Here is a 16,528-nt window from a genome sequence, read left to right on the forward strand (position 1 = left end):
ACCTGTGACCTCATGGGTTGATGCTCAACCAGTGAGTCATAGGCGAGTCTAGTTCTTGTGTTCTTTATTTTAAAAGGTTAATTTATCTGGAATTTATGTCGGTTTAACTACGTATTCCATCATTTTAATCCTCACCTGAGAATATGTTCTTATTGATTTTTAGAGAAAAGAGAGATAGAAACAATCGATGTGAGAAAGAAACATCAATTAGTTGCCTCCTGTATACACCCCCAACCAGGGATTGAACTCACAACCTAGGTATGTGTTCCCAGGAATCGAACCTGCAACCTTTTGGTGTATAGGACAACCCGCCAACCAGCTGAGCCATCTGGCCAGGACTATGTATTCATGATTTTAAATTGCTACAGTGTTGATGTATCTTTGTAGGCTCAGCAAGTCACATATTATTGGATATTTAGGTTATTGCCAGATTTCTGCCATGAATACTTTTGTGTAAATACTTTTTATTGTAATCTCCTCCTGGAGATGTTACTATACTTGAGATAATGGTAGGCTTCATTATACAGTTGGAATATCATTTTCTTAGGCTTTAAAAGGATTAAGGAAATTAACAATTATTTAGTCAAGCATTTATTGAGTTCCTACTGAGTTCAGGGCTGTTGCTGGGTGCTGAATTGCTTAGTGCCTCTGATTGACAGCTTTGCTTTCAAGTCTGTATAGGGCCTGCCAAACACATACCTGCGTTCACATTAATGTTGTGGGTACAGTTTAGGTGATTGTATTGAAGTTCTGTAGTTGCTGTGAATCTAGTTAAATTAGTTTGTTTTTTTAATCTCCACCCTAGGATATGTTTTTTTTTTTGTTTGTTTTTAAATTTTATTTTATTGACTTTAGAGAGGATGGGAAAGAGAAAGAGAAACCTCAAAATGAAAGAAACATCAGTTATTGCCTCCCATAGACTTCCTGACTGGAGATCGAAACCCCAGTCCAGGGATTTGCCCTGACTGGGAACCAAACCCTCAGCCTTTTTGGTGCATGGGACGACACTGCATCCAGCTGAGCCACCCGGTCAGGGCAAATGTAGTTTCTTATAAGTTTAGCCCTTAAAGCAGGGAGAAAAAGCAGCATTGGAATATTGAAGATCATCCCACTTGTATTAGCCTTTCCTTTTACTTCTTAAAAAGTTCATCTGGTTGCTGGTTGCACGCACGGCCACACTTCACGTTGTGGTGGTGAATCATCTCTGCAGACTTGTCTTTCTTACGTGGGATCTAATGGTCACTGAAGATAAGAGGTTTAATTTTCAGTTTCTGACAGTAAGGCCAGCTTAAATAATGACGCTGAAGAAATTATCTGAGTGGTGAGAGGAGTCATCTCAGAGTAGAATTTGTTCCATCTTTCAACTGCAGTTTAAATTATATAATGACAACTTCTTAATTTCTCTATTTGGTAAAGTACTTTGTGATGAATGAATGAAAAGAATTTTAAAGAGATGAAGTAAGTTTTTTCTATTTTGTTTCAGGAATTCACTTAAACAACAATCTGAACCACTTAACAATTGGCTTGGCCCATCATAGACTGTCTTCTGCACACGCAGCGGCAAAGCAGGGGAAGGTGGAGCTGCCCGTGACGAGAGCAGAGAGCGACAAGATCGTCCTGCTGGTGTGCAACCGCGCCTGCACCGGGCAGCAGGGAAAGAGGTGCAGACGCTTCTTTTCTGGCATCAAAGCATCCTTACTTTTCGTAGTTAATTTTTGATTCTGATGTTCAGAAAGAGTATGTGTATAAGGTGACCTGATCTGAGGGGCTGAGAGGGGGAATATAAAATTAGGATGATAGAATTTGAGAGAGAATGGCTCTTCAAGCTCACGGTAGTTCTTAAAGGCTCCTACCATATGTCTATTTCCAGCACAAGTCCCTCTGGTGGCCCCAGACCTATACACCTATATATAGCTGCTTTCTTTTTCTTCTTCAAATTCTTAACACATTACTTGGAAGGTATGTACATCCCAATCTTGGGTTCCAGGCTGAGCGCTCTCTCCCTGCACCCCTGGCCCTCCAGCGTCTCCGTCTAAGCGGGTGGTGTGTGCCGCTCTTGGTGCAGCGGCATAAGCCAGGAAGCTGGGAGTTGGAAATCTCTCGGGGCCGTTCCCTCTGTAAGAACTTCCCTCTGCGGGGGTTTCTGCTGCCTTTTAAAGTAGCCTTCTCCCGGTAGTGACGTCACCTGCGCGATAAGCACGATGTGGATCTGCTTAGGGAGGAAGGCCCTTGTTTCTACTCTTGGTAAGGTAGCATTTATATTAGCCTTTAAAATGTTGCTTTGGAATAAAATCCTTTTTTTAAAGATGCTGAATAATGTAAATGCAAAATGTGTTGCCTTGTGTATTTTTGATGCTCGTTTAACAAATACTCAAGTGTTGCCAGGGTGTCTGTCACTGTTCTAAACACAGGGCTATGTAGCAGACAGACAGACAGACAGGTAGGTCTGCCTTCCCAGGAGCTTACATCCTAGTTAGGACAGAGTGACTGCAAGCAAGTAAACACATCTAACTTCAGTCCTTCCCACTTTGAAACTGGCTGGGATGATAGAGTGTGCTGGGGTTGGGGGCACTGCTAGGGAGGGAGGTAAGGGAGGGCTCTCTTGCAGCAGCTGAGCCTGAGAGGAGAGGGTGAGCTGTGGGACCCTCTGGGGAATAGGATCTCATGAGAGGGGACTTGGGGTACAAAGACGCTGAGCCTAGAAGAGCTTGGCATGTGTAAGGGACAGGAGGGAAGGGATGTTACAGAAGTGAAGACATTGTCATTGAAAGTGAGGCCAGATGGTTTACATGTGCTTGTAACTTCACGTCACAGACATCTTTAGGCAGATAGGTTGGTTTCTGTGTCACTGTGAATAAACGTTTTATTAGGAGTAGGGTTTCTTGGTGATCTTAGAACCTCTGCTTTGGCCTGAGTCAGGGTTTATCTCATTCCTCACTTGCTCACTCAGCATCTACCATGTTATAGGTACTAAGATTGCAAACCACATTTCCTTCCACCAGATAGCTCGCAGTGCATGATGGATGGCAGGAGAATGATCGGGCACTGTACGTTGGTGCTGTGGTGCCGAGAGCACAGGGAACAAACTGACCGGTGCTTCCACAGGACACCTCTGCGTGGTCTTGCCGTGGGTTAGTAGGAGCTAGCCCAGGAGCAGGCTGGGAAGGCTTTCCAGGCTGAGGGACTTGGCTGAACAAATACCTGGATGTGTGAATTGGACACAGTCAGGGCACAAAGCACGTAGGTGTGAATGGCTGGAGCTTGGGGAGTGAGGGCAGCCCCCTGGTGCTTCATCATGGCTGCATTTTAGAACCGCTTGGGGAACTGAGGAACTTCTAAAAAGTCTCAGTGCTTGAGCCATCCACCAGAGTGGCTGCAGCAGGATCTCGGGGGGCTGCACTCGGGCACCCTTGTTTAAAACTCCCTCAGTGACGGTGACGTTGCCTGCAGCCAAGAGCCAGGCACCACCTCCTCTTTTCCAACACCTGACAGCCTGGCACAGCAGGTCCACATGTCCTTCCCTGGCTGCCTGCCTGCCAGGCTTGCTCCTCCTCTCTGCTCCTCTGGCATTAACCCCTTGCTTGTTTGACCTGTGCCGTTCCAGGCTGCTGTCCACTCCGACCTTCTTTTCTCATCGTCTCCGCTGATCTTGTGTCTTGCTTCCTAATATCCTAGCTTCATGCTCCCCCAGAAGCCATTTTGATGTATGAGCTGTTAAATTTCATTTAGAAAACTCAGCTTCTCTTCTGACTGTTTCATCCACTTAATGAGAATTATATTAAATTTCCTGTTTGTTTTATATTGAGAACAGACCTAAAACCAATTCTATAGTGATTCCATTTAAGAAGGTCAGGAACCAAGAAATCACTGGTTTGATTCCCGGTCAGGACACTTGGCCATCTTGGCCGGGTTGTGGGCTTGATCCTCAGTAGGGGTTGTGTAGGAGACAGTCGATTGATGTTTCTCTCATCAGTGTTTCTACCTCCCTCTCCCTCTCCCTTTCTCTACTGTCAGTAAAGACGTATTTAAAAAAAGATCATGAGTGAGGAATACAGCGTAAAGGAATTGCTATAACTTAATTGAATGGTTGTGTGTGTTAGGTTTGGACAGCCTTTTGTGCTGCACTTGGAGAAGACAGTAGCCTGGGACCTGCTGCAGAAGGAGATCTTGGAGAAGATGAAGTACTTCCTGAGGCCCGCGGTGTGCATTCAGGTGTGTACGTGCTCTGGGGCTCCAGCCAGCACGCGTGTGTGCCAGTGAGGACACAGCCTTTGAGGGAGTTCAGAGTCCCGGCTTCTTCAGGGCTCTTCAGGAGCCTCATCTGTGAAGCAGCTGCCACTGCACGCTTCCCTTTCTTAGGTTTGTCTCATCGTGGTTAGCACGCGATCAGCTTGGACAGGTTTTGTAGAACATCCCTCTGTATATTTTCAAAGTTAGGGTTTCAGTGTTAAGGTATCTGTGGGAAACTAACATTAAGTTAATGTTCCAAGACTGCCACATATTACCTGTCTTGCATAACATGTTTGATGTGTAAATTGTATTTGGGTAAATCATATTGAAAGTGTATTAGAGCAGCTCAGCAACCTAACAACATTATGAAGGAGCATTTTACTCCCCTCTGACCTGGTTTGGAAAGACTCACTGTGAAACTGATGCCCTTGGAGAAATCCAGCCTAACGCTCCTCCCTGTTCGCTGCAGGTGTGTCCGTTCACCTTGCGTGTGGTCAGCGTGGTGGGAATAACGTACTTGCTGCCCCAGGAGGAGCAGCCGCTGTGCCACCCCACGGTGGAAAGGTAACAACATCGCCTTCTAGAATTGCACAAGCGCTCATGTGTGACTTCTGGTGATGTCTGGTACACCGTCCACACAAGTGTGTTCTTTGGGCTCATTTAGAAATTAAGTCCTTATTTTACTTTTGATGCGAATTAGGATATGATATGTTTCAGGATCCTTTTTGGGAAAGCCTGGAGTACTCATGTTAAAGAAAGCAAATTGCTGTAGATCCCAGGACTACAGATAAATGACACTTTAATATTCACCAAGGTTGACGTTTCCCAAAGTAGAATTCTCATCGTGCTGCTCTCCCCCTTGCTGTCCTTGCAGGGTGACCTGTGTTGTAAAAGACAAAACCAGGCTCCGCAGTGCAGGGCGTGTGTCATTTGAGTTGTGACTGCTTCCTCTGTCAGGCCTGCTGGCTGCTCTCCCACCATCCTAACCCTTCAGCAGCGGCAGGGTGCTGCGGCTGCTTGGACACACAGCACGGCTTCATGTGCCTTTGCATGTGTTGACAGTATCTTTCCTCTGTCCATCCTTTTCCTGTGATCAAATTGTTCTTACACTGTGCCTTCCCTGTATGTTCTACACACTTCTTATAGTACAACATGCAGTATTAAAATAATGATACATATGACACATAAATATAAAAACTCAGGATACTGTTTTTATTACGATTTTTTCAACCAATGTTGTAGTGCCTGCATTTCAGTATTTCAAAAAAGTCTACAACGTGGTTCTATTTGAAAGCAGGTTACTGTTTGGTTTTGTTATTTTAATTTTTTGTACAGAGAGGAAGGGAGAGAGACAGAGAGCTAGAAACGTCGATGAGAGAGAAACATCGACCAGCTGCCCCCTACACACCCTCTTCCGGGGATGTGCTGCAACCAACGTACATGCCTTGACCGGAATTGAACCTGGGACCCTTCAGTCAGCAGACTGACGCTCTACCGCTGAGCCAAACCGGTTTTGGCTGGTTTTGTTATTTTAATATCTTTTTTTTTTTTTTTAATCTTCGAGAGAGGAAGGGAGGGAAGGAGAGAGAGAGAAAGAAACATCAATTGGTTGCCTCCTGCACATGCCCTGACTAGGAATTGAAACTATCCTTTTGGTGTACAGGACAACGATTCAACCAACTGAGCCACACCAGAAGGGGCAAGTCACTGTTTGGTTTTAGAGATGAGAGTTAATGGATTAGATAATGCTTCAAAACATCGCAAAGCATAAGAAAATTAGATGAGTAATATTGACTGTGTGTGTGTGTGTAAAGGCTTCCTTTGTGTTCTCTGAACATTCCTTTTTATAAGTATATCCTTTTAAAAATTATTTTTATTGATTTCAGAGAGGAAGGGAGAGGGAGATAGAAACATCAGTGATGAGAGAGAATCATTGATTGACTGCCTCCTGCACTTCCCCTACTGGGGATCAAGCCTACAACCCAGACATGTTCCCTTGGCTGGAACAGAACCTGGGTCCCTTCAGACCTACTATGTTCTACTCACTGAGCCAAACTGGCTAGGGCAGTAATATTGACAATTAATCCTGAGTTTCTCAGGAGGTGGAATGTGGCAAGGCACTCAGTGGGGCTTTATGAAGGAAGGAGGTGGAACTCGAGCAGGACCTAGTGGAAGTTCAGGTTGGCGCAGACCGAGTCCAAGGACAGGCACGGTTTATGGGGAAGGGGTGCAGGAGCAGACTTGGTCCCCAGAGAGACTGTTTTCTCTATTTGGGTTGGTGAGAAATTGGACTAAGAGTGACTATGGATAGCTTTATAACAGGATTCTAAATTTCTTCCAATCCCTATTTCTATACTGGACATTTTAATGTAAGGGATTTTTAGTCCCGCTGTAACCTACTTCTTATATACGAGATTATTATAATGGTCTCACTAGAAACTTTTTCTGATGGGGAATGACGATGGAGATACTCAGAAATCACATGATTTCAGATATCAGATATCAGATAGGATTACCATATTAAGTAAAAGCATTTATTTAGAAAACTAGAGGCCCACTGCACGAAATTGCGCAAGACCCAGCTCGCCATGGGACCCCGGATCAAGTCCCTGCCCACCTGCGTCAAGTAGCCTACCTGCTTGTGCCTCGCTGCACATGCAGCCTCACCCACCCACGTTCACACACACAGCCCCGCCCACCTTGAAGACAGTTGTGGACGGAGATAAGAATGGTTTCTTGCTTTAACCTTTCCTTCTCAGAAGCACTTAAGTTGACCTTTGTTGGAAGATGAAAATTGAACAGAGCAACACTTACATGTTCCCATGAAGAAATAAGACGTTCAGCAGGTGCCTTTTGGCGTTTGGTCGTGACAGCATCGCGGCCACGGGGTTTTTATAATAGAGATAATATGTGACTCCCCTCCCTTTCTCTATCTGCAGGGCGTTAAAATCGTGTGGACCGGGTGGCACTGCTCATGTGAAGTTAGTAGTAGAATGGGACAAGGAGACAAAAGATTTGTGAGTAGTTTTTACTTAGTTTTTATAGAGTCATTGTTTTAATTATTTTAAAAGCATGCCTTGGATCTTTCAAATTAGCTGAAACCCAAATTTCTCTTTAACTGTTTAGTGTCTGGTGTGTTGCTAATTCTTTAAGTAGTTTATTATTTCTCTCCTATACATTCTCTTGTTTGCTGCTAATGAGATAGAAGCTATATATTTGTGTGTGTGTGTTTGTATGTTTATTCATTGTGGGGCCAATTACTTTGATTTGTATTACAGGCCCATAAACTCCAGTAAGTTAGGCAAGATGTGTGCCCTTAGTTACAAAGGACAAGATTATATAGATTAATTAGCACAGTTCATGTCCAGTCCCCCCAAAAACCAACTCCAAGTTATTTCTTCTTGAAAATAATGTTATAGAGAATGTTTCACAAATATTTTGGAACATGGGAAATGCTTTCTAACACACTGACCTTCTTGCTTATGAAATTAGATCTGTGCTGTGAAGCTGTGATTGTATTTTGTGTCAGTTTTGCAAGCTTTTGCTGATAAATGCTTTGCCCCCAATGGCAGCTTGTTTGTAAATACTGAAGATGAGTATATCCCTGATGCAGAGAGTGTTCGTCTGCAACGGGAGCGCCATCATCAGCCTCAAACTTGCACTTTATCCCAGTGTTTCCAACTCTACACCAAAGAGGAACGGGTGAGAGCTGGGGAGCATTTCTTGGGTGGTACAGTGGTAGGGATGGTGGCATTGCAAAGTGACAACAAAGAAACAAATTGTGTCCCAGAAACTCCCGAGTCGTTTTGCATTTACATAAGTTCTGCACATGTATGGGTACTTTAGTGTTAGGTTTTAAATAATTTTCCTTAGTAACTGGAACAGTGATTCTCAACTGTTTGGTACTAAGAACATAGGTGTGAGAACCTATCTAAATTAATTATAATAATAAAAACATAATATGCTAATTAGACCAGATGTCCTTCTGGACGAAGCCACAGAGGCAACCGCCATGGTGGTGGTAGGGTTGGAGTCCTTTGCATGAATTTCATGCATCTGGCCTCTAGTAATTAAATAAAATTGCAATTCAATTTCTTAGTTTCATGTGCTCAGTAGACACAGTGTACATATAGACAGTCCTTTTGGGCAGTTCTTTTGACCACTTAACACAGTGCTTTGCAGATAGTAGGGATTTGGTAAATATTTGCATGTAAGGATGACAGATAGACAAGTCTCTGTGGATGAGGCTCAAGCCTGTGTGGTTTTTAAACCTCCAGGTTTGTGCACCTTGAGAAACTGACTTAACACTTGTAGTCCACCTTGAGATGATGTTAGGATCAGACTTTTATTTAAATTTTTAAAAATTGATTTGAGAGAGAGAGACATGAGTTTATTGTTTCATGTATTTATGTATTCATTGGTTGATTCTTGTCTGTGTCCTGACTTGGGATGGAGCCTGCAACTGTGGTGATCTGGGATAACGCCCCGGCAGGGTCAGGTCAGACATTTGACTACTGATTGTTGCTGTTCACTCTGAGTACATAGCTCCTTGGGCAGTTTCGGGTGAAAGAGGACTTGAACACTTCTTTCTCTCTGATGGTTGGGCTCTCCTGAATTTCAGCCACTGTTTGTACACCTTTAGTTGTGAAGCATTTGCCTCCATAGGAGACTCACCATTTCCTCTTTGGAGGTCCCTGATGGAGACAGGTCAGCCTGGACTACATCACTGTGACCACATGTGTTCTCTCTGAGAATAGTTGGTCCCAAATATTTGTCTATCTTTTAAGTATTTGAAATGTTTTCCATCTTCTCACTGAGCCTTTTTACCCCCAAGTTATCCATAGCTAGTTCCTTTAATAATGAGTTTCATAAGATCTTTTTTTCAGTTTGGAGCTTATATAAAATAGTTCATTGGCTTTACAACCTGCTGCTTGTCTACTCTGTATAGCACCTTGCCCTGTTCAGATTTTTTAAAATTGATTTGGAAGATGTTTGAGAATGGCACAAACCTTAGAGATGAGCAGACTTATTGGATGGCAACACTGGTATTCTACAGAACGTCTCAATGATGGGAAGGATGAGTTCAAGCTAGCAGGATGTATTTTCTCTAGAGGCCTGGTGCATGAAAATTTGTGCACTCGAGAGGGCAGGTCCCTCAGCCAGGTCTGCGCCTTCTCACAGTCCAGGAACCTTCAGGGAATGTTCACTGCCAGTTTAGGCCTGCTCCCTGAGGTATCGGGCCTAGGCTGGCAGTCAGACATCCCTCTGCCGTAGTCGGACATCCTTAGCACTGCGAGGAGATGGGAGAGGCTCCTACCACCACCCCTGTGCTCGCATCTTTGAGCCTGGCTTGTGGCTGAATGAAGCTCCTCTGTGAGAGTGCACTGACATTGGGCGGGCCCTATGCTGAGTGTCTGCCCCTGGTGGTCAGTGTGTGTTATAGTGACCAGTCGTTCCAGTCGTTCTGCTGTTAGGTTCAATTTGCATATTACCCTTTTATTATATAGATAGGGTTTCATTCACTCAGTAAATGTTTATTGAGTACATACTGTGTGCTAGGTACTGCACTAGGTCCTGGAGATTTGGCTGGGACCAAGAAAGACAGTGTTTTTGTCCTCAAACAAGGAAGTAAAGAAAGTGGAAGTCATGGTGAGGAAGGAACTGGCATGGCAAGAAACAGAAAGGAAGCCAGTGTGACTGGAGCACAGGGTGAGGAGAGAGACAGTGCTGGTTTTTGAGTAATCCTGAGTGTCCGCCGTGGAGCCTGGCACCTGGAAAGCATGCAGTCGGCATGCACGGGGATCACTGGGGAGTTCAGTCATTGGATCCAAAAATAACAGCGCAGCATGGGAGAGGAGAGGCTGTGGCCTGGCCGGCAGGGGGCTGTGTGACAGGAACTGTGGACGTGGGTTGTCTGCAAGCTCACATTGGTCAGCAGTGTCTGCGAGGGCTGCATTAGACATTGTCCAGAACTCACAGTGCTGGCCCCGCTCTTCCCATCACTTCACATGCTCCCTGTTAAGTCCGGCAGACCAGGCACAACCTGAGTGAGTGGCCAGGATGGCGCAGCTGGGAATCAAGACGTGGAGGGATGTATTTTGACGAAGGAGCCTGAAGGACTCAGGCACTTCAAGGACCATTCTGTAGGGAAGAAGATGGACTTAATTTTACCTAAAAACAAAACAAAACAGAATTTAAAGATTGGAATTACAGGGAATTATTCTACCTTATCACGGAAGAACTTGGTAATGAATTGTCTGAAGCTAGAACAGCTTCCTGTGAGTGAGCCCCCCTTGCGTGCCAGCAGGAGCTAAACCAATGACTGTGTGTTGGTGTGCAGGGCGGGAGCTCTCAGCAGCAGTTACAGCTCAATAGAGTACAGGGGTCAGAGTGGTGTGCTAGAGACTGGCATTGTTATTACACGTTTCACAGGGTTCTTAGTCTCTTACAGAGTATTGTTTGTAATGTGTCAGAAATTAACGCAGCAACTGCTCCTTCACCGGTGCACTGGGCTGGGTGGCCATGCGTGTGGACTGTTCCTGTGTCACACGATGTGGACTTGCCAGTTGACAGAGGAGGCCCCTTCTAGTCTCACCTTCTGACGCGCGCTCACCTCCCAGACTTCCTGCAGACATGACTCTCCTTGTGAGAAAGCACTCCCTCTGCTCTGCTCCCTTCCCACTGGCCTGCCAGCCCTCCTCACCCTTCTGCTCCGCTGCACATTAGCGTCCCAGCACTTTTCTCTCCTCACAAGCCCTCATCTCTGTTTGGCCACACTTCTCACTCTGCTCTTGAAGGCCTCAGTCTGCACTTGATCTCTCCGCAGGTGTGGCACTGACAGCCCTCGGTCCTCACCACTCCTTTTTGGTATCCGTGAAAGGGAGTGCTTCCGATTTCCCTGGTTTCTGCCTCTGCATCCTCAGGCTCTGCTGGTTTTTGAACGTTTGTATGTCCCTTGAAAAGAGGCATTCCCACCCTCTGTCCTGGGCTGCTTTCTGCAATCTCAGGGGCAGAGCCTTCCACTCCCTGATCTCCCTTACTTGACTGTAATGTGGTCCCAGATCAGATGCAGCTTCTGATTTCCAGAGCAGGTTTAAGAATCTTTCACCTGTTAACCCCTGGCTGCAGAGATGACACATGTAGGTGTAGATGACATTTACAAAGATCCTGATGTAGCAGAAGGGGAGGATTGTTGAGCAGGTCAGTGCTGGGGGAGAGAGAACAGTTAGGAGGTTGGTGATGCCCAGGTAAGAGAATAAGAGGATTTCAAATTCAGGTGGGGTTGGTCAGGGTAGAGGAGGAGACAGGACGAGAGATGGCAGAGAGAATAACTGTAGGTGGACACAGAGCGGGAGGAAGAGGGGAGGGTTTGTGGGTTTGGGATAGCCCCATGGTCTGCCTTTGGGGGTGTCCTGGTGTTTGCTGAGACAGGAAAGGAGGAGAAAGGGGACTATGTTGATGGGAAGGTGGTGAGTTTGGGGAATACACTGAGTTTGAGGTGCTTCCGGGTCATACCCTCTAGACCAGGGGTGGAGACGCCTGGCCCCCGTGCCGTAGAAGGCCAGCGGCATCGTTTGGTCTGGCCTACCAGGGCGTGAGGGGTGAGGTAATTAAATGTTTTACCAGATTTAGCAAGTTTACCAAATACAGCAGGCTGGTTTTTAAGTTAATAATTTTGTGTGTCACTCGAATGATGTCATAAGTATCCCAGTGGGCCTTGGCAGAGAAAGGTTCCCACCGCTGCTCTGGACAGTCATGGCCCTTTGAGAGAACCCGCCAGCAGGTGTGGTGCCTCGTGTGCCGTTTCCAGGCAGGTTCTGAGGTGCGGGCACTGGCCGGGAAGTGAGCGCAGCGCGTCCTCGGGAAGCTGCGCCCTGAGGCGCCCACACAGTCGTGCCCTCGCTTCCTTCCAGCTGGCCCCCGACGACGCCTGGCGCTGCCCGCACTGCAAGCAGCTGCAGCAGGGGAGCATCACGCTGAGCCTGTGGACCCTGCCGGACGTGCTCATCGTCCACCTGAAGAGGTTCCGGCAGGTGAGGATGGCCGGCCACGCGGGCTGTGGTGCTCAGGGGCCTGTGCTCCTGTCTGTTACAGACACACTGCCCTGTGGGCACCCCTGTTTCTTTCCAGAGTTAGGTGTCCTGTGGCCCTTTAAAGCCTATACATTTAAAGCCTACACACTCTGCCCTGTGGGCACCCCTGTTTCTTTCCAGAGTTAGGTGTCCTGTGGCCCTTTAAAGCCTATACATTTAAAGCCTACACACTCTGCCCTGTGGGCACCCCTGTTTCTTTCCAGAGTTAGGTGTCCTGTGGCCCTTTAAAGCCTATACATTTAAAGCCTACACACTCTGCCCTGTGGGAACCCCTGTTTCTTTCCAGAGTTAGGTGTCCTGTGGCCTTTTAAAGCCTATACATTTAAAGCCTACACACTCTGCCCTGTGGGCACCCTTGTTCCTTTCCAGAGTTGGGTGTCCTGTGGCCCTTTAAAGCCTATACATTTAGTTCAGACTGTAGATATTCTACTTGGTTCTGGAGCATTTGCTACAGGGTTGTAAATACTGTTTCAGTTTTGGTGAGCATCCTGTACTTTGGATTAAAAAGAAAAGGAGAGCTCCTTTCTGGGGGCGGGAGGAGGGTGTTTCTCCCTGAAGACATGACGGGGGCATCCTGTGCCCGGGGCAGTTGTACAGTTGGGGAAAGGAGTTAGAAACACGTACCAAGAAGATCTGCTCTGAGTGACATTGCTCTGTGAGTCAGTGTGTCCAGAACAGCTGTCTGTCCTGAGGTAGGATGGTCCGGGACAGCCTCCCTGTGAGAGGGCTACACAGGAGGTACGCGTAGAAGGGTGTGGCCTGGCTCTAGGAAGTTTTGTGTCTGAGATTAGGGTAGGCAGTAGGGAGCAGGGTGTGCAGAGCCCCGCCCCTGGGGAGTAGGGCCATGCCAGAGGCTGGCAGCAGCCAGTTTGGCTGGAGCACGAGAGGGTTGGAGAGAAAGGTGCGAGCTGAGGTGGACAACGTGGGGGGCGGGTTGTCAGGGCTTAGAAGTGACAAGAATGAAGGCAGAGATCTGAAGGGGCAGTGCAGTCCTCAGGGCTGGGAGGGGTGCTGATGGCTGGGGCTCAGTCGTGGCAGAGGAGTTGGAGAGACAGGGAGAGGGATAAGAGGCTTAGGGCTGCTGACCACGTGGCCTGCATGTGGCTCCGGGGCTGGGGCTTTCCCACAGATTTGGGGGCCAGCTGTGTGTCCCAACTGCACACGCCCATTGGGGTATGCAGGCGGGGAGCTGTTGAGGGTTGGGAACCCAGCCTTCTCTGTTTCTTCCCACACACACAGACTAATTTAGTTTGCTTTCCGTGCCTTTTGAAGGCACAGCGTCACCCTCCCAGCAACCTGAACAGTACCCACGGCGTGTCTTTGACTCTTCTCTCTAGCCCCTCTCATCTAGGCCCTGGCAGTCACCTTCTCTGCTTCGTTACTCCTCTCCCTTGCCTCCTGTGTCTGTCCCCTGCTCCCCATTTTTTTTTAAAGATATTTAAAATGGATTTTTAGAGAGAGGAAGAGAGGAGAGAGATAGAAATATTGACGTGAAAATGAAGCTTCGATTGGCTGCCTCCTGCAGGCCCCCTACCAGGGATTGAGCCCACAGCTACGGCACATGCCCTGACCAGGAATTGAACCAGCAACCTTTCAGTGCACGTGACGATGTCCAACTGAGCCACCAGGCCAGGGTTCTCCATTCTTGCTGTCACCCTGCCAGTTCAAACTTTTGGTACTTTTTAGCTGGTTGCAATTGCAATGTCTTTAAAAAAAAAAACACAAAACACGTTTTTATTGATTTCAGAGAGAGGAAGGGAGAGGGAGATAGAAACATTGATGTTCCATGCCCCTATCTAGAGATGGCATTGAGCCAGCAACCTGGGCATGTGCTCTGACCGGGAATCAAACACGCAGCTTCCTGGTGCACGGGCCGATATTCAACCAACTGAGCCATGGCAGCTGAGCTGCAGTGTCTTCAACTGATTTCTTAACTTAGACGACTTTTTCTACCATGCTTTATGCACTACTTACTCAGTTCTTCACCTACAGCTCCAAGGACATCACCTCCTCAAAGCCTCAGTACTTCCCCCTTGACTAAGAACCAAGTTTAAAATCTTTAGCTTGAGCTTCCTGATCACCTAGTACTCATCTTACCTTTGTCTTATGAAAAAATTTCTTCCCTTAATAGATCCATATCTCCTTGGGGTAGCCATTATCCATACCCAATTAATCTTTTTAAATAAAGTTTAATATGTTTTTATTGATGTAAGGAAGGAAAAGAGAGGACTGAAGAGATAGAAACATCAATGATGAGAATCATTGATCGGCTGCCTCCTGCATGACCCCTACTAGGCATCAAACCCGCAACCCCGGCATAGGTCGATGCTCAACCACTGGGCCACACCAGCCAGGCCCGATTAATATTTTAAAGCTCCCACAGACACAAGAAACATTCAGAAAATATTCAGCTAACAGTTGGATTTCACAGAATTTCCCTATGAATGTGTGGAAAAGACAGATTACCCAGGATTGTCAACTAAACGAATAGATTAAGCTAAATCAGTGCTAACTTTTCACACTACTGCCGGAGGGGTGGGTCAGAAGACAATTTAAAAAGCAGTGCTCAGTGAGTGGCTGTCTGTGCTGGGCATCCGGCCTCGTCTTTCCCATATGTTATTACTCCATCTCTCTCATGCTTTTGTGACAGAGGTATCAGGACGAACCACCTGAAATGGTCACTTGGTGAGTCAAAAACCTAAAAGCCCTTTATCAGGTAAGAAGTGGAGACTCAGCGAGTCTCATTACCCCTTATATGTAGGTCATTGCTGGTTCCAGTTTTAGTGATCTTAAAACCTGTTCCCCAGACAGTCCAAACAGCTCGTCTGTTTCCCTGTTTTGTGTGTGTCTTGGGGAACATCAGACAGGTAACTCGAGCCACTACAACTGCTAGAGCCCACGTTCCACACTGAACGCATTCGCCACCTGTTTGCGGGAAAGAATCATCAGGATTTGTCTTTCTTCTTGTGACAGGAAGGAGACAGGCGTGTGAAACTTCAGAACATGGTCAAGTTCCCCTTGACTGGCCTGGACATGACGCCTCATGTGGTTAAGAGAAGCCAGAGCAGCTGGAGTTTGCCATCCCATTGGTCTCCATGGCGACGACCTTATGGACTCGGAAGGGACCCTGAGGACTACGTCTATGACCTGTATGCTGTGTGCAATCATCATGGCACCATGCAAGGGGGGCACTACACAGGTCTGCAGTGCGGGGGGCCGGGTGTCTGTGCGGATGATGCCTTCAGGCATGTTTGCTTGTGACAGGGTCACTGCCTTAGAGCCTCACTGCCCTTCAGTAGCCAGTGTGCCAACTGCCAGGGCAGTTTTCATCCTCTGGCTCTTTGTCCAAGAGCAAACAAGTGAAAACCCTCCTCCTTTTCCTGAGCAGGCCCATCCGTGGCGTCTGGTGCACTGGGGAGTGATGTGTGCAGGTGGCTGGGGACAGATCATCTGAAGGAAACAGACAGAAGCCAGTGCCAGGTTTCTCTGTCACCTTCTCTTGGGCGTCTCCTGGCTGTCCCAGCTCCATTCCAGAAGAGCAGCCATGGACCAGACGATTGCCCTGGCCCTGGCCCTGGCCCGTTCCTGTGTATAGCTCCATGGTTCTCCCGGCTGGTTCCAGATCCAAGCTGCACAAGACTTCCCTTCCTACAAGCACAGATTCTCACTCTGCTGTCCTTCCAGCCTGTCTGCTGGACCCCTTCTCACAGGGTGTCTCATCCCTCGGGGTGCCGTGCTTGGGAAAGGCACTCGCTGCCTCCTCTCAGGGCTTGCGTGCCCTCTTTGGGGCCATGTGGTCAGTTAGCACTCCTATATCCCATCCAACAAACAGGTGTTGTAGAAGTGTGTTACTTCTCTGGATCAAGCTTGTCACATCCTTCCGGGATGTCAGGGACATTGCGTTTCTGTTCTTGCTGGCTCTTGAATGCTCCGTATCGCTCTCTCAGGCTTAGAATCAGAACTGGGAGAAGGCCGCACACATCCATGCGCTCAAATGGTCTCCGTCTACCAAGGAACTTCCCTGAGACATGGTTTATGCTACCCCCGAGGGAAGCAGTGTTGGATAGGGACTTAAAATTCTGCAATGAGCTGGGCCCTGCCCTTCACCAGCGGCATGATCTTGGGCAAGCTGGTTCATCTTTCTGAGCCTCTAAAATGGGAATCATCATAGAGCAGGTCTCACAGAAAGACGTGCATGTGTGGCA

The 16,528-nt window shown here is 47.3% G+C and overlaps 1 protein-coding gene across 4 annotated transcripts in view; it reads left to right on the top strand.

The window, feature by feature from the left end:
* The window catches only part of USP31 (ubiquitin specific peptidase 31), a 73,171-nt gene that overhangs the window by 44,367 nt on the left and 12,276 nt on the right, over positions 1–16,528 (top strand). Inside the window, exons 7-13 of one of the 4 annotated variants that reach the window (XM_036460179.2) lie at positions 1,484–1,661; positions 4,101–4,215; positions 4,703–4,794; positions 7,170–7,247; positions 7,803–7,932; positions 12,144–12,263; positions 15,297–15,522. In XM_036460179.2, coding sequence (XP_036316072.1) covers positions 1,484–1,661; positions 4,101–4,215; positions 4,703–4,794; positions 7,170–7,247; positions 7,803–7,932; positions 12,144–12,263; positions 15,297–15,522 — 939 coding nt within the window. Of the gene's footprint in view, positions 1–1,483; positions 1,662–4,100; positions 4,216–4,699; positions 4,795–7,169; positions 7,248–7,802; positions 7,933–12,143; positions 12,264–15,296; positions 15,523–16,528 lie in introns of all 4 variants that reach the window. The other 3 variants (XM_036460178.2, XM_036460181.2, XM_036460180.2) reach the window with 3 other exon arrangements.

The sequence above is a fragment of the Pipistrellus kuhlii genome, unplaced genomic scaffold, assembly GCF_014108245.1.
Source record: "Pipistrellus kuhlii isolate mPipKuh1 unplaced genomic scaffold, mPipKuh1.p scaffold_m20_p_31, whole genome shotgun sequence".
Lineage (NCBI taxonomy): Eukaryota > Metazoa > Chordata > Mammalia > Chiroptera > Vespertilionidae > Pipistrellus > Pipistrellus kuhlii.